The sequence below is a fragment of the Atheta coriaria genome, unplaced genomic scaffold, assembly GCF_025399875.1.
Source record: "Atheta coriaria isolate IRGN ID8LTWV9N9 unplaced genomic scaffold, Caltech_Dcor_3.1 hic_scaffold_7_pilon, whole genome shotgun sequence".
NCBI lineage: Eukaryota > Metazoa > Arthropoda > Insecta > Coleoptera > Staphylinidae > Dalotia > Dalotia coriaria.
This window is the reverse complement of record NW_027045449.1, coordinates 9,640,131-9,665,629: the sequence shown is the minus strand read 5'-3', so window position 1 is coordinate 9,665,629 and position 25,499 is coordinate 9,640,131. Positions and strand designations below refer to the sequence as shown.

Sequence of the window (25,499 nt, the reverse complement as noted above, 5' to 3'; positions counted from 1 at the left end):
AGGGTAAATTGTTACGTAGCATCCTAAGAGTGTGTAATTTTAGGTGTATACTTATGATGATGGGCGAGGAAAACAAAAAGCGTTCTACATATTACCAACATGTGTGTAAAGCTTGTGTGTGGTATTTTGTTAACGGCTGGAAAACAATCTAAAAAATAAAAGCATCTTGTTGATTAAATCATAAAAATACAGTAAATTAAAAACTAGGCTGAAAAGCTGGAAAATTTGTTTTTAAATCAATGAATCATAAACAATATTAAAATGGCGTTGATGGGAATCCAGGGGGATTGGGAGGTGTGTGTGAATACTACGCCACTACTGGAAGCACCACATGTCGAAAAAAGGCGCAAGTCGAAAACGACGTTGGCTCCTCAAACGACCGGCATGAAGATGGCGGCGCGTCCACGCTCGGCCATGTTTGTTAGTTGATTTATGCGAGCGGCGCATGCGCGCACGCGCTGTGCATGTATAGACCATGTTCGAACAACAAAGCGAATTCAAAGCACTTGTCAACTACTCTAAAATCAACAAATCGAAGGAGAAAACACAGAAGGAAGCAGGGATATATGTTGTGCTCACAGGACCAAAGAGGACCAAATCCAAAAATTACCACATAAATATATAAAAAAAGCGATCCGAAGCCTTCCGCTCCACGTTTTGTCGGCATGTGTATCGGGTTAAGAAGGGAAGAGACAGAAAGTCGAGGCGGTTACGGCAGCATGATGATTTCAGTCAGTGTGGAGGAGCGAGTGATTGTGAGAAGGGCAATTTCGAGAGAGTTTTCAACAAGATAGAGAGAAGAGACAAAAGACAACGATTACGATCTCGAAAAAAGAAGCAATAAATTACTCGATACCTATGTATATATATGGTATTTATAAGATATACATATATAGATATACCCTATATACGTATACGTAATTAAATACAATCATAAAATGATTAATAAAACAATTATCATGCACGTTTCTCAAGCAATTATTATTACAATTAAGAGTGGTCGTGTGCGATCGATAAACAAATTCCATCCTTCAAAAGCTCAATGACAATGTTTTAGGAAATTACATTACTTTACTTCTACTCAGTAGTTAGCGTCCGACATGGATTTTAGGCAGCGACACAAAATGCCGGCGTGTGGCCGATGGCGGAAACTATTTCATATATACCCAAACACCACCTTAATTAATATTGTGTAAAAGATTTGCATGATGTGCGGTTTTATTTCGAATCGTTTTTGTTGCGGGAAACAAATTGGTACGATTAGCGGTTAAGAACTGCCCAATACGCTCGCATGGAACAGTTTTAATTGTTATTTCAAAAAAAGGCACTATGTCTCCGGATGATCAATTCCCGATTTTCGGACGCCATATCAGGCAGTTGCTAACCTAACTCTCGTAAAGCTAATTTGCAACTCAGACGAGGACACATAATGTACTTAGAATTTACTGACTTACAGCGAGAACGTGTGATCGTTATATGCAATAATATAGACACGAAATGTCTTTGCTTACTCAAAAAATCGATTAATTAATATATAGTGGATAATATATATTCATAATATATAGTTATAGTTAATATAGATAATTCCTATACATGCATCACATATGTTTTTACTTATTTCTCATTTCGTCTTTGTTAGGTTTTAATCAGTAATAGTTGTCTTTAAGTTAGTTTAGTTTCATTTCATAGGTGCAATCGTTTTCAATTCGTTATTTACAAAACTTACACAGAACTTAGTTCGCAAATGTAAAACGAAATGCTTAAGACACATGGTTGTTGCGTTGACGAATTGAAAAACTCGGATTTCGATTAGTTATTATTATTGAAATTTGTGCTTCGAGATCATCGCCAAAAAGAACTCAGGAAGACTTCGAATTAAGCAGTCAATATTCGACTCTATCATCGGTAAAACGTTCTGCTTCAAGCATAAATTCTTATCAAACCTAAACGATTTAGATATTAGCGTGTGGCGCTACGCACACAAAATACTAGAAACCTACGACTAACATTGTACAAACAAGTAAGGAACAAACATTGCCACTCGTTAAAATTTAATAATAAAATATCTAAAGTTACTTTCTCTTTCGCAAAGAAATCAATACTATATGTATATCTGGCTCAGTTTTCCTTCATCTTCATATAGATCTAGTAACTAAAATTACATCTAGTGACACAAACAAAAATACTTAATAATATTAACTACTCCCAACCCAAAAAGAGCTGAGACTGACCCAAGTAGTGTGCTTATAGTAACATCATATAGAATTTAGAAACGCATGCATCGAAAAAACATGTATAGTAATAATATAGAAGCGACAGCGGACCGATGTATAAATAAAACACACTGTGACATGCAGTTGAAATTTTGTACTTATAGTTTGGTAGTTACCCAAAACCAAAGACTCTGTTTTTAAACGTGTAACACAGCATTATTGATTATGTATATAAAAAGCAAGAATTGTAGGCACTAAAAAGCGAATTGTCGACATGTTTGCATATCGCGTCTCGAATCGGGATTATTCTTCAAATCGCTCGCGTGATAGTCGAGTTTCGAACCTCTTTTTGGGTCAGTTCACATCTACAATTTGCTATCTTATCAAGTTTTCAACAAATGTTAGTTGTTTCTTTTGCTTTTCATTTCCTTCGCTGCCGTAATTAATACGAGACACAAACACACAGATAACAAACGAATGGCACTTGAAAAAATTAGTCCTCGTACCGCACAGCGTTCAACCAAAAAAAGAAAAGAAAAGAGAAACTAACAAATACATAAACAACATTACATAATTTAAGAGATAAATAGACGCAACGGCACTACCATGCGATCAACTCGATTGTTTTGTTGTTGTTGTTGCTGATGTTGTTTGTAAGGCTTTATTCGCTCTCTTTGTTTTGAGACGCAAAGAGACGGATTACACACACATTAAATCGTGTATTGGACCAAGCCACCATGCAGCAAAGTCAAAAATTTAAACTTCAATTCCAAAAATACACTAACAAAACACATTTCTAACCAGCACTAGTGTCTCACCCACGTTACTTAGGCTAAGTTTATAGATAGTTATATGGTATAATAGCATCGAAGGACATTCACGTAATGTCGAATTAGTGTGGGTGTGTGTGTTATAAGCCCTTAACTAGTGTTGTTTTTCGTTTTGACAGAGAGATAAAGGGGGAGTGGGGGGTGAGGATAAACAGGACTGCAGCATTGTTTAGGTGCAGACATAGATAGCAGATATATCTAGCGCAGTGGTGCAATATTGAGATATCACAGAGTCGAGGCACTCGCATCTTTGTTTTCATTTTTTTTTTTAGTTTTTAGTAGGCCACCCCGCCGGGGGGCATCATATCGCGGTACCGATCCGCCATTGACGCGCTGCGTGATGCATGCAAATCGGCATTGTTAGTCGTAAAACTTCAAAACATCGCTTCGTTAATAAATTTTGACTAGATTACGAACCTACCTATGCTTAATAGGAGCTAGAAAACTGATTTCTCAACAAATTAAAATTTCACAAACACGGTAAACTAAACGTAGACTAACGAATATTGCAACAAACAAGTTAATATAGTAAAAGTCAACGAACAAAATATACAAATATGTTTTGTAGAATTCGGATCGCGGTATTTATGTCGTCTTTAGTTTTTTATACGGCGGCATCACCACGTTGTTGTTGTTATTTTGCGCGGCGGCGGCGGTGGCTATGCTGTTTTGCGCGGCAGCGGCATTCGTGTATGTGGCCGAGTCCATGGACATGGTGGCGTATTGCGCGGGGCCCAGCAGACCCGTCGCCAGAAACTGGTTAGCGCTGGTGACGGCTGTGGCGGGGTAGGCGGGCCGCATGTATGCCGCCGCCGCGTAGGGGTTCATGAGCGCGGTCGGCGGGCGACCCGCCGCGGCAAAGTTCATCAAGCTGGCCTGCGACATCGCCGCGGCGTACGGGTGCTGGAGGCCGAGGCCCAAAGCGGAATTGCCAGCGGCGGTAGCTGTTAGCGGCATTTGAAAGCGATGCATGCCCGCGGCGGCAGCGGCGGCGGCGCCCTGCATGTTCATGTTCAGCACCGCTTGCTTGTTAAGCGCGACGCCCGTGTAGCTGAGCGGATTAAGCGCGCCGATATTCGCGGCTGCGGCGGCGGCAGCGGCGGCCGTACCCGACTGGGCGAGCTTCACGGCCTTGGCGTAGTTCTGCTGCGCCACTTCTTTCGCGATAGCGGCCGGATCGGGTGCCACCAAGCTGGGCACGGTGGCGGTGGCGGCCACAGTGTGCGTGCCGCTCGCGTGCACTTCAGTGTCGCACTTGGGCGGCTGCTGCGTGGCGGCGACCATTAGCGCCACCTGTGAATCGGCAGCGCTGGTCGCAACTGCGGCGGGCGGGGATGAGGAGGCGGAACTAGCGGGCGGAGCGTGTGTCTGGTTGGCTGTGTACTCACATGAGACGGGCACGAATGGCTGTTGCAGCTGCATCAGTTGCTGGTACGTGGTGGCGTTCGGCTGGTACACGGGCACGCCGGACTTGTCTGCCGCCGGCCGCTTGTACGGCATCATGCCGGGGAAGGCCTGCAAACATCAAGCAACACATCAGTACACATGTGGGCGCCTCCACCATTGCAGCATCAGCGACCTCTTCTTCCTCTCTCGCTGCGTCTCAACTCATCACACAATACTTACAAAATTATCATAATAAAAAGATCCAACAGATTTGACGTCCATCTGAAAAATGAAAACACAGATGGGTTTTAGTGTCCTGCGTGTGCGCCACTTTTCCAGCATACAAAACTGGCCAGTCAACAACATAAACGGAACAAAAAAAAAGTAAACCAAAAAGTACGAACATAAAGTGTAATTGATATAAAAGCAGAGAGAGAAACATCTCAGCAGTTAACAAGGAATGTATTTCTTCCTAATCTCATTAAATTTACTTGAACTTAAACGAGTTATCAAACGAAAAGTTTAGTACAACCAAACAAAACAAACAAATTGTTAAAATTAACGAGCATTACAAGTTACAACGTTTTGTTAGCTCGCCAATTTTAGCGGCCCCAAAAAATCATAATCAAACAACAGAGAGAGAGAAAATAAAAATCATAATTCCATGAATAAATGTTTTTCATTTACTGATATTTATTAGGATCGCTGTAATTGTAGTTGCTAGAATGTTGCGAGTTAATTAAAAACCATAACTTTTGTCTGTTTTGTACCGCTTTCCGAATAACACAGCAGACAAGTGTACGTACTGCCGAGACAAAAGCGACAATTTTCTCCCAAACCACAAAAAATAATAAAAAAACAAAATCGGTTTTTAAATTCATAATAAAATTACGAAAGCCAATATCGCTTGCAATTTGCTTTGCTGAAATCAATTTTGCGGCATGTACAGATGTAGAGATTCGACATGCAAACACATTTATGATTATACATAGTGTTACGCAAGAAAATAATAATCGTAAAAGCAGAAGCTGGCTGATCGTCAAAGCAACCTTACAAGTCTTCCTTGTGGATATAAATATTTTTTGGTAGCGATAAAAAGCTCAATCGAACGAAACGGAAAAACGCTTTTGTAAACAGTAAAAAAATAAGAAAACGCAAATGATCAAATTTTCAAAGCGTATTTCAGCCCTCTCTCACAACATGCTAACAACTCGTCTCAGGTAGCAGGTTTGCGTCGGCACTTTCTTCTTCTACGAGAAAACAATATATGCATTAGGCCCCGGTTGTGTTCGGTTCGGTCGTCAACAAGTGTGTGGTGCTAAGAAAGCAGGATTCAAGTGTGAGAACAAAACAAAGATGTGTGCGCGAGTGATTGAGTCAAAAAATGATGAAGAACGTCGCTTACGATATGTATTTAGCAAGAAGCACGGTCACAATAGCAATAATCTAATCAAAATTAAAATTAAAATTATAAAGCCGTACCACTTCCTTAGTGGTTTCAGATGTGGAGAAGCAACGTTCTGCATAAGAGTAAGAAATTAAATATTTGTGTGTGTTTGTATTTTCCGGTAGAGTGCGACTGCCGCAAAACCACTACCTCGTCAGCTCTTCTAATCATCGTTTCATTTTTACTTGGACGTGTTAAATTGTGTTATCAAATAAAAATAAAAAAGCAACAATGCAAAACTTGCTGTTCGAAGATTTGTAGCAAGTTGTGCATCGCTTGCAGATTCATTAATCAACGAAAAAACATCAAAAAACATAAAATTTCAACTGAAAAACTTTGAAAATATGTGACATGCAAAAGCAAGGCGGTACCAGTAATAGATCTGTGTCGGCGGTGCTAGGCTCTCGCGGCCTCTTCTTGCCTATCTCGAGGGCGGCAGCAGTTTGTGGCGCCAGTAAGGGCGATACCGCAGCGGGCTATTAGTGTAGTAGCACAGCGCGCGCAGAGCAGAGATAGTTTTTGGTTTTTGATTTTTTTGATTTGGTTTCGAGACAATTTTTGGTATTGTTTTCACAGCAAGACCACAAGCGCATCCGGGATAATAATAAAACAAAAAACCAGCACTAAATTAATAATCGACCATTGTACATGACGGCAGAAATGACACCAGAGTGTCCAACTTGTGCCCACAAAAAATGTCGCTCTTCAATGCTTGACAAACATTGAAGAGCAGGTACAACGTTTCGCTCTGCAATCGCATCATACAAGTCCCACAGATTGAAGCAAAACGTTGCACGTGAATATTCGCAATAAATATACAGCAATTGATAAAAATAGTACACATATCAAACAAATATTATCATTAATAATCATCGCATGCAACACTTTCACATGGGTAGCAGAAAAACACACACATCGAAAGCACACATCGATCGCGTTGCGACTTTGCAAATATAAAATGTTAAATGAGAAGAAAACAAGAACTTCAATTACAGCTCATTCGAATATTTTCATCGAAATTAAACTCTAGAAGACAAATATTGATTTGTAGTATGACTACACGTCGATAAAACATTTGTTAAAACACAGGTTATTTTGTAAACGGAACATTGTAAGAAATAATAACGCAAATGCACATTAATATAGAAAACACCCTGTTAAAACCACATTTGAAGGACTTAAATAATGTTAAATAACGTTATGCAATAGTTTCGTGACGCAATGAATCAGATGTTTTTCGTTTTCGTTTTCCCTTTACTTTCGCTTATCGAATCCATCCTGCAAACAAGCCCTTTTTGTGTGTAGAAAAATACGAGTGTGTAATTTGTTCCTGCGTGTATAATGTGTCGGTTTGATCATTTTATTATTATAATACCTTAAAGATTAATTTAAATTTTGGTAGCTAATTTCTAGGAATTTTCTAGAGTACAATACAGAGGTGAGCAAATATACGGGAGTAATTTTAGAGCAGCCAATTTGCAATGAAAATAATTGACGATCAACACAAACGATCTGATTGTATACTGAGTGTAAAACTGTCGTCTTGTTCAACACGTATGTACAATTAAAATCGACGTCGTTTCGAAGGCTTTCCAGCGTTATATAACAAGAAAACAAGGAGCAAATCAAAAACAGATCAAACTAAAGTGCTAATAAATAGGCATTGGGCTTGTTGGCAGGGGCACAGAGGGCGCTGGGGTAAAACGCACACAGCTCATCGCATGCTGGATTTGTTGTTTTTTTGTTTTGTTGTTATTTCGGTTCTCAACAAATTTAGGCACTTAAGCGCACTGCGCACCATGTAATTATATCGCAGATACAAACACAGGAAAAGAAGAAAGATTTTTGAAACAAAAACAGATCGCATGATAGACGCCGAACTAAATAAAGAAAAAAAATAGGAGAAACGTGAAGAGAAGTTACTAGAGTTTGCTAGAGTGCAGCCGCCATTTTGAAAAAACAAGTACTAAGAGAAATTTACTAGGGGCGCTATCTCGGCAGGTATTCGGTTTACTGGTCTACACAAAAAACGCAAGTGACCCACCACCTTAGCGCAAAAAGTTAAATAAGTCACATCAGCCACACATTTCATTGCATCAGGAATTGCATAAAACGAGAAATCACTACGCAGAGTATTTAGAGAACTAAGAGAGAAAAGTAAGTAAACAGAAGTACAAATAAAAATCAAGATGAAAAAGTTAAAAATTAAATAATAAACATTTTTTTCTCATCAAAAAGTCTACAATTACTTTAGTAATGGTGCAAACTGTTAAACATCTGCACATCTCAAAAATATCTACTGTACACTAAGTTATCTACGAGACAGAGTACGAAACAAATGAATAACAAAAGTCTATTTTGAGGTTACAGGTTGGTTAGTAACATAGTGCTACCACCCACAAAAATGGCCAACGGAGTACTACAAGAAACAAAACACTACAGAGAGGAAAACAAAACTATCCAGCATCAATACACTCTCTGCCTCCCCGCGGTTTTTTTTTCGCCTGCTTTTAAGCTTTTAGCTGCTTGTCTGTCAAGTCAAGTCGCATCCACAACAGAGGGAGTGAAGAGTCATTGTTTAGACGTTCGATGCGTGAAAGGGGCAAAGAGTGCACACGATGCTCGAATAGTTCTCCAATGTAAAACAAAACAAAAGAACACAAACGTTAAGAGCATATTAGCTGGTTGGTTAGAACACGTTAGAGACAACACAAAGTGGGTGCAAAAAGAGTGCGCGTGGCGCCATCTGTGCAGTCGCTTCACGCCTACCCGGCCACCAGATGGCGCTGGACGCGTGCGTTGTTAGTGACTTTAAAAGAGTGTGAGAGACAACTAAAGGTGGTCGCTAAACGCTACAGAGTGTTAGAGCTAACTAATACGGTAAACTAGGAAAGTAAGATTGAAAACAAAAAACACAGAAGAAGATTAAAAACAATTAGCGAGCGTGCGCACTAAGAATGCGTAGCATACCGCGCTAGCCCGCGACTGTGCGGCCTTGATTTGGGCTTGGAGGTGCAGAGGGGGGTGGAAATAGCGGCAGGGGTCGCGGTTGCAGCGGCCCTTGACTGCATCCATGCAGACAGTGACAGTGCCGTCCTCGTTGGCCGTCACAGAGTCGGCGGGATGCGCAAAGCGGCACTCAGACTCGGCACGCTTGCACGCCCCGCGTTGAAACTCGCGGCACACCTACAGCAGACACTCCGGCTTCAGCGCCAACCACTTCAACCACTTCAAGCCACCGCTGCAATGTAACGCAGAGGTGCGCGCGCATGCGCACTAACGCAAGAGCAGCACGCGCAACTCGCGCTCATTGTACTTAGGACCGACATGCGCATCTCCAACTATGGTGTTCGTGTGAGCGAGTGAAGGGACTCAAATCTACCATCACGTAAATATACAAGACGATATACAAAAACCCACATACACGTGTGTGTGTGTGTCCAAAGTGTGAGCAGCCGGGGTACTACTAATTTAATTCAAAGACAGCGGGGGTGAGAGAAGGTGAAGATGCGTATGCCTCCAATTTACAATAAACACTACAGGGAGGGAATTATTTATATATATATATATAGATATATTAATTAAGTCATGTGTTTATCAATAATCTATGTGTCTATTTTGTTCTGGTATTGCATTTTTTCTGCGTGTGAATTAGGGTAAATGTGTTTGTGCAAACATACAATTTTTGTGTGAGACACAATATAAATATTCAAATAATGCAATGTCTTGTCATTATAACGTTTTTTTATTATTCAAACTTAAATTTTGAAAAAACACTTCGTTTAATATTTATAAGACTATAATAAAAGGGCGGTGTAAAATCAGCAAAAGAAAAATTGTATGTACAGCACAATGAGACTATAAAAGTGTGTGAACAATATTTACATAGAGGTCGAACGGAAGAGAGAAATTCTACGATAGATTATATAAAGTCTAATAAAAGAGCATATATGTAAAAGTGATAGATAAAGAGCTGCATCATAGCGGCCTTTAAAGTTTTGCAACACTTTGTGTGTATATATGTGATTAGTGTGTTATATTCATGAACCGCGGCGTTGTTTAATCGATAACTCGGTTGAGTCAAAACAATAACCCACAAGTAAAAAACGAAACAAAAAAAACTGAAGAAAACAAAAGGGTAAACAAGACATTTTTGGGGTAGCATGTAATTACCTCCAAAGGTGCCCAACCAATCCAATAATAAAAGTAAACAAAACCTAAGCACAAAATAATAAATTAATCAAAATAAACAGAGTTAATTAAAGAGACAGAAAAAAAAACAATAGACAATATAAAGTAAAGTAAAGTAAATCAAGGTAAAGAAAATAAATAAACAAATAAAGTAATTAAACCGCTGTTTAGTTTTTTATGAATTCGTTTCCCCCCAGTATAGTAATGGCATTTGCTAGCGTCATCCGTCATCGTAGGGAGTTTGATTCCATCGTCAATATATTTGCAAAAATTTTTAGGTAATAAGAAAAGTTCAATTCAACAATAGAACGTCGCAATATTATTATTAAACACATGATGCAGCGGTTCGTAGTAGAACGCTGTCGCAAAATTGTGCGCTAGGTTATGATGATAGTGCGGGGCGAGATCGGCGCTTACCTCTAATCTATCGGAGCGAGGCATCTTCTGTTGCACGACCGTCTGCGAGACGACGCTGAGGGGCGACGCGACGCCGGTGGGGTCGGGGCCCATAATCGCGGGCATAATGGGACCTGGGGCGTAGTACGGGCTGTATGTGTTGCCCACCTGCGGCATGCCGGTGAGATAAGGATTCGCTGCCTGCAAAAACGAAAAAATCCAAACAAAATCGTTAGCGTAGAATTCATATCACACACACCCCCCGCAACACAAACACTAGTCTAAATACTAAAGAGTATGCGTGGCAAAACTACGGCAGGCAAACGAAAAAGCAAAAACCCAAAACTGTTACCATCAGTGCAAAACGATCGTCTAGCGTCATTGCGTTGGATGCGTGATGGCGCGCGAAAAGGTTCATGTCCGCCTCCTTCTCTCGCCAACAGATTAAGTAAAACAATTCAACCCAACCCAAGTGACAAAAATAAAACATAAAAAAACACACATAATTAGTAAAAATACTTTTCTACGCCTCAGGTTAAATGAGCATCGAAAAGCTACTCAAAACAATCTCATGCTATTTATTGTTTGTAGCACACTAATATACAGGAAATATACGTACGACTGTGGGCACTTGTCCAGGGACGATGGCCTGACCGGGCGTCAAACCCATCTGCTGTATGAGCGCATTCTTCAGCGCCAAGTGATTCCGCCCATTGATGAGCAGCTGATCCTTGAGATGTTGCGGCGGGTGGAAGTACTTGCATGGTGGCTTTTCCCTGTTACACCGACCCTAGAACCCAAAACAGAAAACCGACAATAAATAATCAATTCCAACGCCTCCTAGGTGATATTTCCATCCGGTGACAACTGATTTCATATTAGAGGACGTTTTAAAGCTTTTCAGGTTTAATATAAATTCGCGACGAAAACGTAGCAAAGCGGAAAAATGTCGTTCCCGGTGCGTTAAAATTGACAGCGAAGGCTTTGGCGTCCCCGCCTGCTGCGACATGACATGGGGGATGTCGATACCGAGCATTCCCAGCGTGTCGAACGCGATGACGACGGTTTGCTAAATATATCCGTATAAACACGTATAGTGTGCGTTCGCAGCGCGCGGCGATAAGCAGAGAAAAAAGCGAACGAACGAACGAAAGGGCCAACACAACACGTCAGTTACGTAATCCAAGGATCTGCACAAAGGTGCCAGCCGAGGAGGGATGGAAAGTCAATGCTATCTTGAAAGATCAACTTCATCGCTCGGTTGAGTTCCGAGTTGCAGTTGAGCGGAGAGCGTAATAGAAAACCCTCGCGTTTCCGGTGTACACGAAATGACACGGAAGCCCGGTTATTGTAAACAACAACTTATTAAATATCAACAATGTATTTTGACAGTATTCCAAAGGTGTAGCTATAATGTGACCAAAAGAGTTTCCTTTTGTCGAAGGGAAAACACACGCAAGCGACCGCGGAATGAGAAATCTTCGTCTGGTTAGCAGACTACTACTCGGCGGTCTAATTTTCCGGCCGAGTGGACCGTGCAGTCCCCGAGCGCTGTCCCGGTCCCAACTCTTTGCCCAGCCTTGATGCGCCATAATGCTCAGATGATTTTTAATGTCCCAGGCAAGCAAGCAGAGCCTTCATCTCGAATTTTACCTATGCAAAATTGTAAAATGACTAAAGAAAAATACCCAATGCCCAAAGCAATTTGACTTAATGACAAAATGCGCATTTTGGGAATTACCTCGGCCAATAATTTAATAAAGTAAGCAAGTTTACAACCCACTTCAGATTTGACCCCCATTATCAATATGCTGCCGACTTTGACTTCCGAGTTGGCCCCTGAAGATGTCCACGCTGGCCGACCGGGGCCAGTCTATAACGACCAAATTAACAAACTTGTATACGCAGAGAGTTTGTCGGCCCCGCCCGCACGCTGTGTTAGATAAACCCCCCGAGTAACTTTCAACGGCATTCTACACCACTCGTCCATAGATTAGACATCCGCAGCATCAAGTATCAGCTAAACGCGCAGATTGAGAGCGTGTGTTGCACAGATGAAAAGAGACCCTCTTCCCAAACTTTGTATAATGGTAACAGCTGATGCATCATAACCCAAGCAAGCACGAAATGCAATGTTTACTCTTCTAACAAGATGCGAGTTGGAACGACGAAGAGAAACTTATATTAAATATAGAATTCGGCTGCTTGCAAGCGCGCAGAGATGTTTGATCACTACGTGAATTAGACGTCTGGTCTGTCGACGCGCGTCTTCCGACTTCCGATGGCGGTCAATTACGCTCCACCAATGCCCTTTCCTCTTTGATTCGATACCGAAACCGAGCGACTCATTAGAACCCGTTGAAACGATGTTAGCCAAGCGAGTTGCGGGGGCCGACGTCGAAGAAAGTACGTCATATCCGATATCGTGACCGACCTGATGGTCGAAGCCGGAAGTTGCACGCCAACCCCGTTTCCTTATCACTGCGCGCACTGGCGCGAGCGCTGATTACGATTGCAACTAATGGCGAGACGTGAAACAGTGGCGAGATCGAGAATTAAAGCGAAAATATTGTCAATGTCCACTGCCTCGCCTCGCCCACGAGAGTCGGTCGTGCCCGTTAAAAAGATATCTATCGAATAAATGTCGAAGGTTCGTGCGCTTTTGCCACGCCATGGCGCGCAAGCCTATAATCCTCATGCGTTCAACACTTTAATATAATGTTACGACCCCTCGAACGACGCCATATATATGGGCCAGGTTGAACATGCAATAAATTCACGTGCTATTAAATTTTCCCCGTGCGCTCACTAGCAGCGCCGAGGCCCGCGCGTTATGTCGGAGCGACGCGTGTGAACACCAATTCGAAAACTAGCGCCTAGTGGAACAAACACGTAGGAATACTATGTTCGAAAATACAATCAACTTGCTTGTCGGGAGACCCACGGCCCGGGAGTTGAAAGATTGTAAATCCGCAAAATAGGTTTCCTCAAGGGGGAAATTCCGTTCGCCAACCATTTGTATCTCGTCGTGTTCGGAAATAATTGCGAGTGGAATTTTAATAAGGACCCACACAAAACCCCAAAATAGAAGTGATGATTTCTCACTGTAAAACCATCGAATCTAACCCCAAAGTTTCCATTTCTTCCATCGCGCAAGAAAATTGTTAAATAGTTAAAACTTTCGTCTGTAAAAGTTTCATTACATTACGAGGTATCACCGTGCGCGTAGGAAAACACGCCAACCACCGCCACCTAGCGCTTCCACGTCCCTCCATTTAGCAGATTAAAACTAGCCCACATTTTCAGCCGTTAAATATTTATTTCCTTCCAAGCCATCAAGCGCGTGTTTTCTCATCGCGCGCGCGCGCGAAGCGACATGCAATTTTAATGCGATTGCACCGGACGTTGATTAATTCAAATCGCCGCGCCATCTTAAAACTTCACATCGGAATTCCCGGCGCATTCCAGCAGCGCGTCAGGGTAAAGTGCGTCTCGCAATTTAATGACTCGTCATTGTTATGCTCATATTTTGACCTTTTAAACCCCGCGCGCCTCCAGAGAGAGAATTTCGCAGTCGGCCTTTGGCCGTCCCCTCTGCGCGCGCGAAATATGGAAACATGTTCAGCTGGCATTTTAATTTTATGCATGGCCGCGGCCTTTTGCCACCCGGTGAAAATGTCAGTGGGGTAGTACTACTGTGCAAAACGAGTGGACGCGCCAGAAAGATAATAATACGTATATGACCCGCACGAGGACTTGGAAAGTGCTGTTTCACGCACAGCCCGGCGCCTTCACCACCTATCCGCACACATACATACACAAACGCAAGTGCGAAGCGTCCCCTGATTAAATCATCACGAATGGTTGTTGAGGGTTCGGGCCGACTTCATTCAGCGCATTTCATGCAAACCAAATTAATACAGTGATGTTTAGGCTTTCGTGGTTTTGCTGAGAATCCAAGAAATTAGCACTGCACCAGCGCGAAGAAACTGTTTATGAGATTTTGATTACAGATGATGTGAGGAGAGAGATTGGAGGAGTGGTATTATTAACTCGCGTTGTGTTGATTTATCAAATTGATTCAAACATCACGTCAGAGTGTGGCAACACTAGAGGCCGAAGGCCGCCGGGCGAAAATGGGGGGTTCACTGATTGTGTCAATACGCACACGAGCGAAATGCAATGCGCGCGAGCTTCGTAATGTGCAGGAATTACTAAATAAACAGTCATATTTACCGAGAGTGCGTGTATATGGCATCGCACGTATGCTGCCCAAAAGTGTATTGGATGAAACAAGCACAGCGCGCACCGTACGGGGAGCACAGCGCGTGCACGTCTGTCCCGGATTACTCCGTTAATTATACATAGACAGACCCTCTCGCCAGCCGCCCGGCTGAAGGTTCGCAAACGGTCAGTCGTCTGCAAACTTCCTCGCAAAGCCTGCGGACCCACATGAGCCTGACCCCACGTCTTTTGCCACTGTATAAACATGCCCAAAACTCTATATCATTTCTGCTCGCTTCGCTCCATCCTATCGGATTTCGTGTCAGAGCTAAAAATCGCAAAGTGCAAGAGCCAGCCGGCCTGCCTTCCTTCCATCCAGGGGCAAAGCCAGTGAGTGTCTGCTCGCGTATGCACAATCATTTCTTATTTTCCAGATTTGCCGATTTTCGGAGTGAGGTCAAAGATGCCATGAGGAGATAGCAGACGCCCGAGACGCGGAAGGTCTCTGTGCTGGATGGAGAGAAAATCCAGGCGAGGCACGTACGCCGGGGAGATGTTTCGGATTTATTCGCTTTCCTACTCGCCTTTCTACCAAAGACGAAAAGTGCCTGACAAATGACTCCCACGTCCAACTCTCCATGCCATGCGTCGCAGTGTGCACGATGTGCAAGACTATCCATCACATTTTTACAACTATTTCCTGTTTGCTGCGACCCTTCCAGCGATCCCATCTCGACTATCACCGGCAGAAAGAAGCTGCCTCTTCGTGCTTCAACTATGTATAAATATATTACCGAATAAATTTATGCTGAACATACAATATGATATTTCGCATATTATGCAATGAGTACTACCAATCTGGAAAGCTAATTTAATTGCGCTCAATATTTGATTATCTAGTGCGGAAAATCTACGTTCTCCAGCTGTGCTTTTTCTGTATGTATAGAGCACATGATCGAGGTGGAGCATTAATAATTCCACCTTGTGTCTCCTCTTCAGAATGACCGCCGCTCTCGCAGGATGATGACCATATGCCGTCACGGTGTTTGCTCTTTCTCCATTGTGAGCCTTTTGTAAAAATGCAAACATGAATGTTGAAAACCTTCATCGCCGAGCGGAAATTACGTCCAAACAATGAGAAAAAGCCCGGGCGTATTTTTCAACTGCTGCAGCCTGCTGGTCGTCTGTTATCAGTCGTTTTGCTTCGATTGTTTCACTCAAACTTTCATGCGAATGTCACAAGTCAAAATGCGTATTTTGACGAAATTAAAATTTCGAGAATGTGTGAACTCTGGGAATCATCGGTGCGAACACTTTTGTTCTCGATAATTTCAACTTATTTAATTAAAATTCAAAATTTAATTAACTCGAAGGACATGCTCCGGCAACTTTTTCATATTTCCTAAATTTTTCATTTCGCTGGGTTGCGCACCATGCTGGGTGCGTAGAAGACTCTCCAAGAGATTAGAAAAAATTAAATCGTTAAATTATCCCCGACCGCAAACTAGGACGCTGCGCTAATTCGTTGCGTGAAATTAAAACGCGCCGGTTAGCCGGTGCTGCAGCTGCAAAGATCGCGCGGCGGGTGGCAGAAAGAACCGCGCAAAGCGCCAATTATGTCACGCTAAATAAGGCAAAAATGCCGGAGACGCCTCGCTTCTGTGGTTCTACAACTCAAGCGAGCGTGCAGCAGCAGCAGCAAAAAAAAAGAAGATGAAAAAGGTGATAGCCGGCGCGCACAAACGCGGCGAAGGAAAAATTTCAAGCCCATAAAAGACAAATTGTGCGGAAAATGGTCCCAGGGCCACAAGCGGCTCTAGGGTCAAGATTCCGGAATGCGAGATTACGACAGCAGGTGGACCTTCCTCATGCCGCCCAGCAACACACTCGAAGGGCAGATGAGCACAAGGCGCCGGGGCGGGAAACATTTATGCGCATTCCTGTCGCGATCGCGCCCCGTCCGCACGAGAAATGCCCATTATCGCCAGGGTGGAGCAGGACAATGACTGCAATAATTCGCGCAATTGCCCACCGTACACAACGGCGGCTATCATCGCTTCGAGAATGCAAGAAGTGAGGAGGAATTAACCGCATGCTCGCGAACTTAGGTGCTTTCGCGGTTTCAATGGCGCATGGCCGGCGTGAATAAATGGGCATAATTTCGCCAAGAGGCGGATGCTGCGTGCCGATGCGGCGCGAGCGGCGTGCGAGCGCACATAATTTCGTTATAAACTCGGCTACACAATAATTTAAACTTAATAAAGCACTTAATCGTTTAAATATGAACAATTCGCGCGCGCATTACGTATTTAGAAGGTGCTTAACGCAAGCAACAAACTTTAACCCGCAATTAAATGAAAAATAGCAAAATTCAAGCTACACGCGGCGCGTGACATCATTAAAATATGATTTGCGTGTGATAATAGACATCCTCCGGGGTGTGTATCATTTACGCGTTAGCGGCGCATGTCGAGCACGGCCGCGAACACGAAATTAAAGTCAAGTTTCGCATTACAAGTTTTAAATGTGCGAAATGGCAACAGGTTGCGTCACCGGAGCGGAGCTAACTGAAGCAACACAACAATAAAAACAGAAGCATTACACTCGGTAAAAGCAGCGCGCCGAGACACAAAGTTGAATGTGGATTACGAGCGTGTCTAAACAATGAAACTCAACGAAAACGACAATTAAATACAAAATGCAAACATTGCCGCAAATTGAAGTTTTTTTTCACAAAAGCAAAATTATTGGGCGTTAGTGCGTGTCAACACCACGGGAGTTGTTTATTACCATCGCATTTGTATTTCGACGCACGATTGCAGCACGTCTTCCAGACGTATAGGGGTGTCTAATGCGTCTAATGCCAGTTAAGCCGCACGAGTCTGGCGACGTTGAAGCTTCAATGATGAGAAGGTATTCGCGTCGCGTCGACGTGCGATACGACGCCGCACGTCTCGCACTTTCACCCTTACTCTTTGTCGCGCCCCGTAACGAGCTTAAAGACTGCCGAAAACAGATGTTTGATTAACTTTCGCCGGGGCGGCAACAAAGTGAATGCAAACAAAGAGCACCGGAACAAATCCACGACTAATTGTGAAAAATATTATTTTCAGCTGATGACATTTTACCCGCTACTCCTCCCCGCCGCTTACATAGTGAGTCGGCGTGATTAGGCGAAGCACTTGAAGCGCATAGTGAGCGAAAAGTAATGCAAATAAATTGGTCTTTTACACGCCGGAGAGAAATGTATTAGCCATCAAGATGATTACACAAGTGAAGGAAGCCGAGGCGGCAAGGAGGCAATAATTTCATTAGTGTCCGCCATGCCGCATAAAAGCTGCCGCCTTGTCTGCGTTCATCAAGGAGCAAAATTAAAATCTTAAACACTGCGCGCCCGCCACCGAAACGCGAAGCTAAAAATGTTGACGTGGATGAAATTACAAAAATCCCGTTGACAATTTTCATTAAATCTTAGCCCATCGCGCATCATTGCCGCCCGAAGCTCCCCTCTAGAAAATTGTTATTGTTTACGCTGGTCGTATAAACCAGCAAGCGATTTATTTAAGTGCCAAACTGCACTTGGAAAACTCGCCGAAACGTACGAAATGTCTGTGCGAATGTACGTAATGGGCAATGCGTACGTCGTTAACGAACACTGTGTGCGGCCAAAGCAAACGAAAAGTGGACGCACCAAATGGAAAACTCCATTTCGAAGCGGGGCAATAAGAACAAACTGAAATGTCCATCTCTCCATCTCGCTGGACACGGACGTCGGCGACGTAGTTATGTGCATGAAAACAGAATGTTGCGCAAAAGGAATGAAAACCGAGGGAAAACTGCCCTCCGCTTTGCTTGAATTTATCGTTATGCCTGCGCGCTCGCGGACGATAGTTTCGCCCCGGTGGCGCGCGAGCGCGCGGGGGTGGCCGCTGGGGAGACGTGAGTTAGCTACGTGGCCGTCCCGCGCCCGTCCCTCGAGGCCCGTTTACCTGCCCAACGACTGATTGGGAAACGCGGGCGCAAACTCGCAAATGCGCTCAAACACGACGCAAACCAATACGAGCGCGCACACGCCAACAACACACGGGGATGGCAAAGCAGCGAGGAAAGCGCACGAAAACGCCAAAAGCAGCCAAGATCCACTCTCTGGAGGGCAGAGAAGCGCATCTTTTCCTTCGCCTTTGATCAGTTCCGGAGGCTTTCTGCCTGTGAATTACCGACTTTCCAGACGCTCGTGTGGAAAACCGACGGATGCACTCTCTCCTGCATTTTTTCCTTTCTTTATTTTTTAGGAGGAATAACCAGCGCAGGTAAATTCATCGCATACACATTCGTCCTTACAAAGTAAACTAAGTTACGATTTTCCAGCATGTCTACTCTTTTTTGCAAATAAAAAACAAGAGCAAATTTTTACAAGTTTTGTGATCAAAACAAAACTTTATGGTGGAGGCGCCAAGCTGAGTGATGGCGTAGAAAAGGCTCCAATACCGGCAAGAACCAATTACACACGTTTCCGGCGCGCGGACAAATTAGGCAAGATGGATTACAGTAACCCGACCACGTTAAACTCGGCAAAATTTCATTCGCTGCCCAAGATAATTTGTTCACCCAAAGAAAGTCATGATAAATATTGTCGCATTGCGAGTCTGCACAAATTATATCAATAATAATGTAAAATCACGCACGTAACTTGTTTCGGCGCAAGTTTTTATGCCCCTTTTTTGCTATATTCAAGGGATTAAAATACGATTTCAATATGTTTTACGACTTTCCACGCTCGAGGAGCAAAAAAAAACCGAGACAGAAAGCGGCAAATCCACGAGAGGAAATGGTATTATAAGGCACGCCACGACTTTGGCAAGTAATAAAGTGTCATTAAAAAGTTCGCAAGCACGAAATTTTCTCGCTTGTATTGCGCGGGCGGCAAAGTTAGCGGTGGAATCGCGCGCGCTCACACCATTCGCGCGTCGCAGTGTCGTTAAGCAACTACAACTAAAACTGTGTGGAGAGGAGAGAAGCAAAAAAGTCGCTTTATCTTCGGCCTTTGCGCAAGTTTTCTCGCATGATTTTCGGTTCTCGGGTAATTCGCGGAAGCGAAACTACTCCGGCAACCATGAAACTACATCCATCCCAAAGGAAATTAGCGGCTCGCAATATGAGAGCTAAAGTGGCAAAATAATTGCGGCGCAAAATAAGAGCGAAAACGCGCCTCAAACCGATAAACACAACGCGCGACAGCTGGATGACGTCTTTACGGATCTGATTACATCGGCCCGAGAGATGATGAAAAACGTGCACGGATTAATTAAACCGATAAACTGCATATAAATATAAATATAAATATAAAACCACTTTAGTTTAAAAGTGGGAATCGTCATAGAAATCATAAAAACGTGAATGGTAAACGACCCAACACACACACCGAGTTCAACATTCCTTAAAAATGTGAAAGACAAATAAAGGCAACGTTCGCGCCGGGCGTTTGAGGAACGCAAAGCGGCGTAAAATTTAATGAAGCACGTTCTGGCAGCGCCGAGCTCTCGAGGCCCATTCAGAGCGCTTCGAGCACACATTTCACATTTTGCAAGGCCCCTCTTCACCCGCCCCAGTCGTCCTGCAGTTCGCGTTATAATTATGTAAAAAGATGTTAGTTTAAATATCAGTTGTTTCCGGCACCCGTATGCAACAGCAACACTTCAAAGCTTTGCCAGTTATTCTTCATTAATATAACGCGCATAACGAACAAAAATTCTAATTTTTAAAAATAAGATCCTAATACCTCTTTTTATTCTAAACTTACAAAACCTCTAATCGTCACGAATATGAAGGAAATGAAGTGTAACTCACCTGAAACAATAAAAAACAATACGTATTAGTACGGTTACAATATAGAGCGCAGGGCATGGCAATAACATTTTATGAAAATGTCAAACGCATAAATTTTACAGGCGTTTGACTTAAGGGCGAAAGTTAGAGTAATATCGCAATATGAAACGTTTTCGATGTAAATCGCGGCGCGAGAAGAAAGTCTAGAGGGAGCAGAGGTGAGAAGGCGTCCCGAACGCCGGCAATAGCGGCTTTTATTTATATTCCGCTGCGACGCGACGCCTTAAAAATTTATCTCGAATGATTGACGTATTATGAAGCGCGGCGATGCGGAATAGAAGCGTAAAACTCGCGCGACAGCGATGAACGAGCGCGCACTCTCGGTGCATATAAAGCATCATCCTTCATGTCGGCGTTTTTGCGCCAACAGATTTTACAGTGCTGTTCACCTTTTGCACCTTATTTAGCGCCGAGTCAATTTTCACACCGATTCACTCCGGGAGAAGAAATATCGAGATGCATTATCGCAAATTGAATAATTAGGCGCGAAAGGCGACACGCGCGCGATGTGCAACCGTAAAATCAGCGAAGATAAGATTGATCGAAGCGACAATGACACGTCACACGCCCGAGTCTCATAAATACTCGGGTGTAAACTGTTTGCTAGTGCTCTTCGCGAGATGTCATGTCTCCTGGTGTAATGACAACTAAGGAGAACAGCGTGTACACGATAAGATCCGGGTTAATGAAGTAGAGTTAGCTGAGGAGCACGATATTAATCCACAAGCAAAACAAATTGGAGCTTGTGCAAGCAATTTGGATCCACTCAACGCAATACAATATTTCATTTATACTTGACTTGTTTATAATGCCGCGCAGAGATAAATAAACTAATAAAACATCTTGCACGAAAAAAATCAGATTCCTTCGTGTTTTTCATGCTTGACAAGCGCTTCAGGATCGCATTTCAGTGAGCAAACTCCCAAGGCTGAAAATTGGTTGTGCGTTTTCCGAGGGTTTCGTTTCGAATGAGCAGCGCGCATCGCTGCGAGTGTTTGTTGTAATCGAGCGGCGCGCAGATCAGATCGCCGAGCGAACGAAAAGAGGACGAAAATTGAGCGCCGCTAATCTCGATCTGCTATCAGTAATCAACCGAACGGAAGTAAGCTAGCTCTCCCGGACTGCAGGCAGCGGCTTCTTTTATCGTCGTCGCCGTCTTTTCGGCGCAAACTTTTCCTCCCGACATTTCGCTCGTCTTTTCGTCGCGTTTACACATCTACCCGCCATGAATATATGAGAAGCTTCTAAAGCAGTAAGTCGACGGTGTTTTACAGCGTGTTTTTGCCCGAACCTCAGTATAAATTTTCACTTTCATTCGTCCTTGCCGCGACGCGTGCGTACAATAAGTCAGGACCGCGAAATGCGGAAAAACTAAGGAAGAAAAGTGGTTGACGAGTGACAAATGATGCCGAGCAGACAGCTCCTTAGGCGATCGCATGTACGTTGTTGTTTTGTTGCTTGGCGAGCGCGTAGTACAAAACACACGAGAATAGACACCCCACACAAAGAGACGTGGGCGACACAACCACCCACCACCGCTGCCGCCGTGAGTGATTACCGGACAAGACGAGATCTGCCCCAACGGTTAATCTTTTATGTATGTGTTTAGTACACTTTTACTATTTTTCCACCATTCCCTCCGTGGCAACTGTCGCGTGCGCATAAAATCTACACCACGATAGTAATTTGTAATTTAATTCAAAACTTTTACGAAAATACTTTTTGCACCAGAGGACTAATGGAAAAGAGAGGAACACAGAAAAAAAAACTAATCCGAAAATGGATTTGAACGCACGGATGGTCGTTTGACCCGTGCAATACAAATCAAAGTCGGGTCGATTTTTAGCGCGCCCGCAAATAAACTGGGGCTAGGCGACCAGTTATACTCCACAGGCAAAGAAATACGCGCTCTGCAGTGCTTTTCCGCGTTTGCGAGCGTAAAGCTCTCGGTCACATGGCGGCCGCTTGACGCGCGGCTAGCCCCCTTTTTCCAATCGATAGCCGCGTGTCGTCATGACAACACACGCGGCGGCGGCCCGCTTATCACCCATCAGCAGGCCGCCACCGCCGCACGAATGCCACGCGCTCGCAAACCACCAACAGCGCCATCTATAAACCGGTAGCCACGAAATTAATACCCAGGTAGAGAGACGCACCACCGTGGAAAAACTTGATGGAATTAGGAAAATGTGGAAATTTGCAAGAAATTTCAAACTCGACTAGATTTACATTTTCGCCGGCTGAGGCGCAATTACACGCGCACGCGGCAGAATTAAATTTGAAACTCATTAAAAACGAAGCGCGGCAGGACTAAGTCTGCAACGAGGACGCCAAGAATGCGACGATATCGCATGCGCGCGCGCTCGCTGAGCTATAAGTTATTAACGCTCCACGCCGACTCAACGTTCCCGATCGCACGGCTTTCATCCGTCTCATTGTCCTGACCGGCACGCCGCACACTCGCAGGACGATAACAATCCGGCGCCAAGCCCTCCCCAACTTTTATTGCTTTATAATGAACATGTGGCGACCACGCCGCATTCATCGAACGTCGTATTTACCCGCCGTAGGGGCGGATGGATTTTTATGTGTCGCGGCAAATTTTATTGCAAAACCGGCGTCAACAATACGCAATACAAAGCAGGCACAGGGAGTGTAATTAATTTACAAGTGCAATTTGTAATTATTACTAGATTAATGAAGCTGAATGAGCGATAAACAAATTTGCGCGGCGCCTTGGTGTCGCGTATGACGTCATTAACATAATAGCGCGCCTCCACCATTCGAAATCATGACTCTCGGTGGAAATTTATCATAAGCGTGAGAGATATCGGGCGAGTGTGACGCCACCGACGCCCGACTAATTTTATAGACCAATTCGTGAGCGCGCGCGCGTGCTTCTTGCCAAATTGGCAAGCCATGCCGAAATGAGACATATCTTCGCATCTTCGTGCAAATTGGCAATTAAGCGACGTTCGCCGGGTTGCACATCCGCGCGCAGCCGCCGATGCCGATATCCAAACATTTGCTGCGCGTTCGTAACGCACACTCGCGACACTCGTAATCGAGACATTTACATAAGGAATCAGCAGCGGATAATTGCATCTACAGCAATCCACCACGACGTGCGTAGCGCGCGCGCGAACTGGATTTCGTAATCATCCCTGATAGAGATATAAATCTAGCGAATGTATCGAAGAGACAAGCCGGCGTCGAATCAACTCGATGGGATGATAATTTGACCTCATTTCCATCCGTCGCTGGAAATTGAGACAATGCAGGTGTAATTTCAGCGCTGCCGCTGCGATAAATTTAAAACACACGATTCGCAAGGTATAGGCATTCCCGGGTCGTGACATTATCCTCGGTTGGGTCTAAGCCTCCAACGCCATTTAAAACAAGCAAAATGCACGAGCCAGCTAAGAAAAAGAAACGCCGCAATCGAAATTTATGGATAGGTATTACAGTCGGCATTTGGCAAGAAATGATTATAAATGCATTTCCAGTGCCTTTGCACTGCAGTCTAAATAAAAATTATGAAGATCTTTTAATGCACACCTTGGCGCTCACATATTACTTACTCTATACGCGCGATTATGTCATACTGCGTCGTTATTGCTAGCAGTTACAGTAGCAGCATGAACGTATCTCGACACATACAAGTCACATTAAAACCTATTAAGGTTAATTTCGCTCCGACTCCTCCTAATGGTCAAAATGGTAAAAATACCCGTGACGGGCAATAAAACAAAAGGAACGACCCTTTTGCTTCGGTTCCGACTTCCCGAATGAGGTTCAGCTCCAACGCCCGCGCGCAAGCACGTCGGGGGTCAAACAGAGCGTGAGTGCGGCGGGGCCGACCAGCGACCAAAGTCATCGGGGTTTTATAGCCAATTAATCCACTCGGACACGGGACGACAATTTAGTGTTAAAGGGCGGGGATTTTCCGTTCGTGCCGGCGCGCCTCGAACTTTGCCTTCCAGCGCGGCAACATTAAGACGTTTCCAAATCGTAAAAATCACCACCGATGGCCGCTGCATGAATCCCGGAAGGCACTTGTGCCTTCGTCGACCCTCTTCGTTCGTGTGTATATAATTGCCGAACGATGTTGAAATCGCTTTTATCGAGTTTTCGCAACTTGTTTTATTCGTTGAAATTACGCATATCGCTTTCGACTTTTCCCTTCTTTTGTCATCAGCATCATCGTGTCTCCGCAGCCCGATGATGTTTTGCTTTCTGCATTCAGCGCATCGGCTTTGGACGTTTCTGCTCGGTTGCGTCGCCACAGCGAAGGGGAAAACGTTGTAAAAGGATGGTAAATTAGAAGAGAGCGGCGCGCGCGCGCATCGCTCGCTCGCGTCTGAAGAGATTACTGTCGCTCGTGTGGCGGCGGGGGTGTAATTTACTGTGGAAACAAGGGGTACACAATGGGTGTACGCGTATGTTAGAACGCGCCATCTTAGCACGTAATGCTATCGTGCCGGCAATGACTATGCAGCCAAACATAAATAAAGCTCGGATTCAGCGATGCCGCCCCCGCACTCCCTCACACAGCTCAGACCGTACAATGTAATGCGATCTACAAATCATGCGACAAGCTGATAATGCCGAATAAATATGAATTGAGATGAACGACCATAATTACAATAATCTTCTTTATTTTTTCTTAGAAATAATATTTTTTGAATAAATTTTTGTTATTTGTCCATTTTACAAGATCAAAAAAATCCCATCAAGTGGCATATCGCCCTCTCGAGTATCTGCAGCAAACACAACAAACCGGATATTGCAATATTTCCCCAAGCCTTCGAGCGCCTTTTCACGGCCCATCGGACAAGCTGCTCCTGCTGCTGCTCCTGCTGTTGCCCGTATTCTATGTGCGGTCTGCCGACCGCCGTCCAATTATTGTAAAGTGCAAAGTTTCCA

The 25,499-nt window shown here is 44.0% G+C and overlaps 1 protein-coding gene across 13 annotated transcripts in view; it reads right to left on the bottom strand.

Annotated features, from left to right (window-relative positions):
• Positions 1 to 25,499, bottom strand: part of LOC135796282 (splicing regulator muscleblind) — a 116,986-nt gene that overhangs the window by 2,741 nt on the left and 88,746 nt on the right. For 2 of the 13 annotated variants that reach the window (XM_065308217.1, XM_065308216.1), the window contains exons 3-9: positions 11,083 to 11,253; positions 10,816 to 10,890; positions 10,485 to 10,664; positions 8,847 to 9,062; positions 6,248 to 6,352; positions 4,670 to 4,711; positions 846 to 4,558 (exon numbers count right to left, since the gene is read on the bottom strand). In XM_065308217.1, coding sequence (XP_065164289.1) covers positions 3,629 to 4,558; positions 4,670 to 4,711; positions 6,248 to 6,352; positions 8,847 to 9,062; positions 10,485 to 10,664; positions 10,816 to 10,890; positions 11,083 to 11,253 — 1,719 coding nt within the window. In that variant the 3' untranslated portion in view covers positions 846 to 3,628. Of the gene's footprint in view, positions 1 to 845; positions 4,559 to 4,669; positions 4,712 to 6,247; positions 6,353 to 8,846; positions 9,063 to 10,484; positions 10,665 to 10,815; positions 10,891 to 11,082; positions 11,254 to 25,499 lie in introns of those variants that run through there. The other 11 variants (XR_010549301.1, XR_010549302.1, XR_010549304.1 and 8 more) reach the window with 11 other exon arrangements.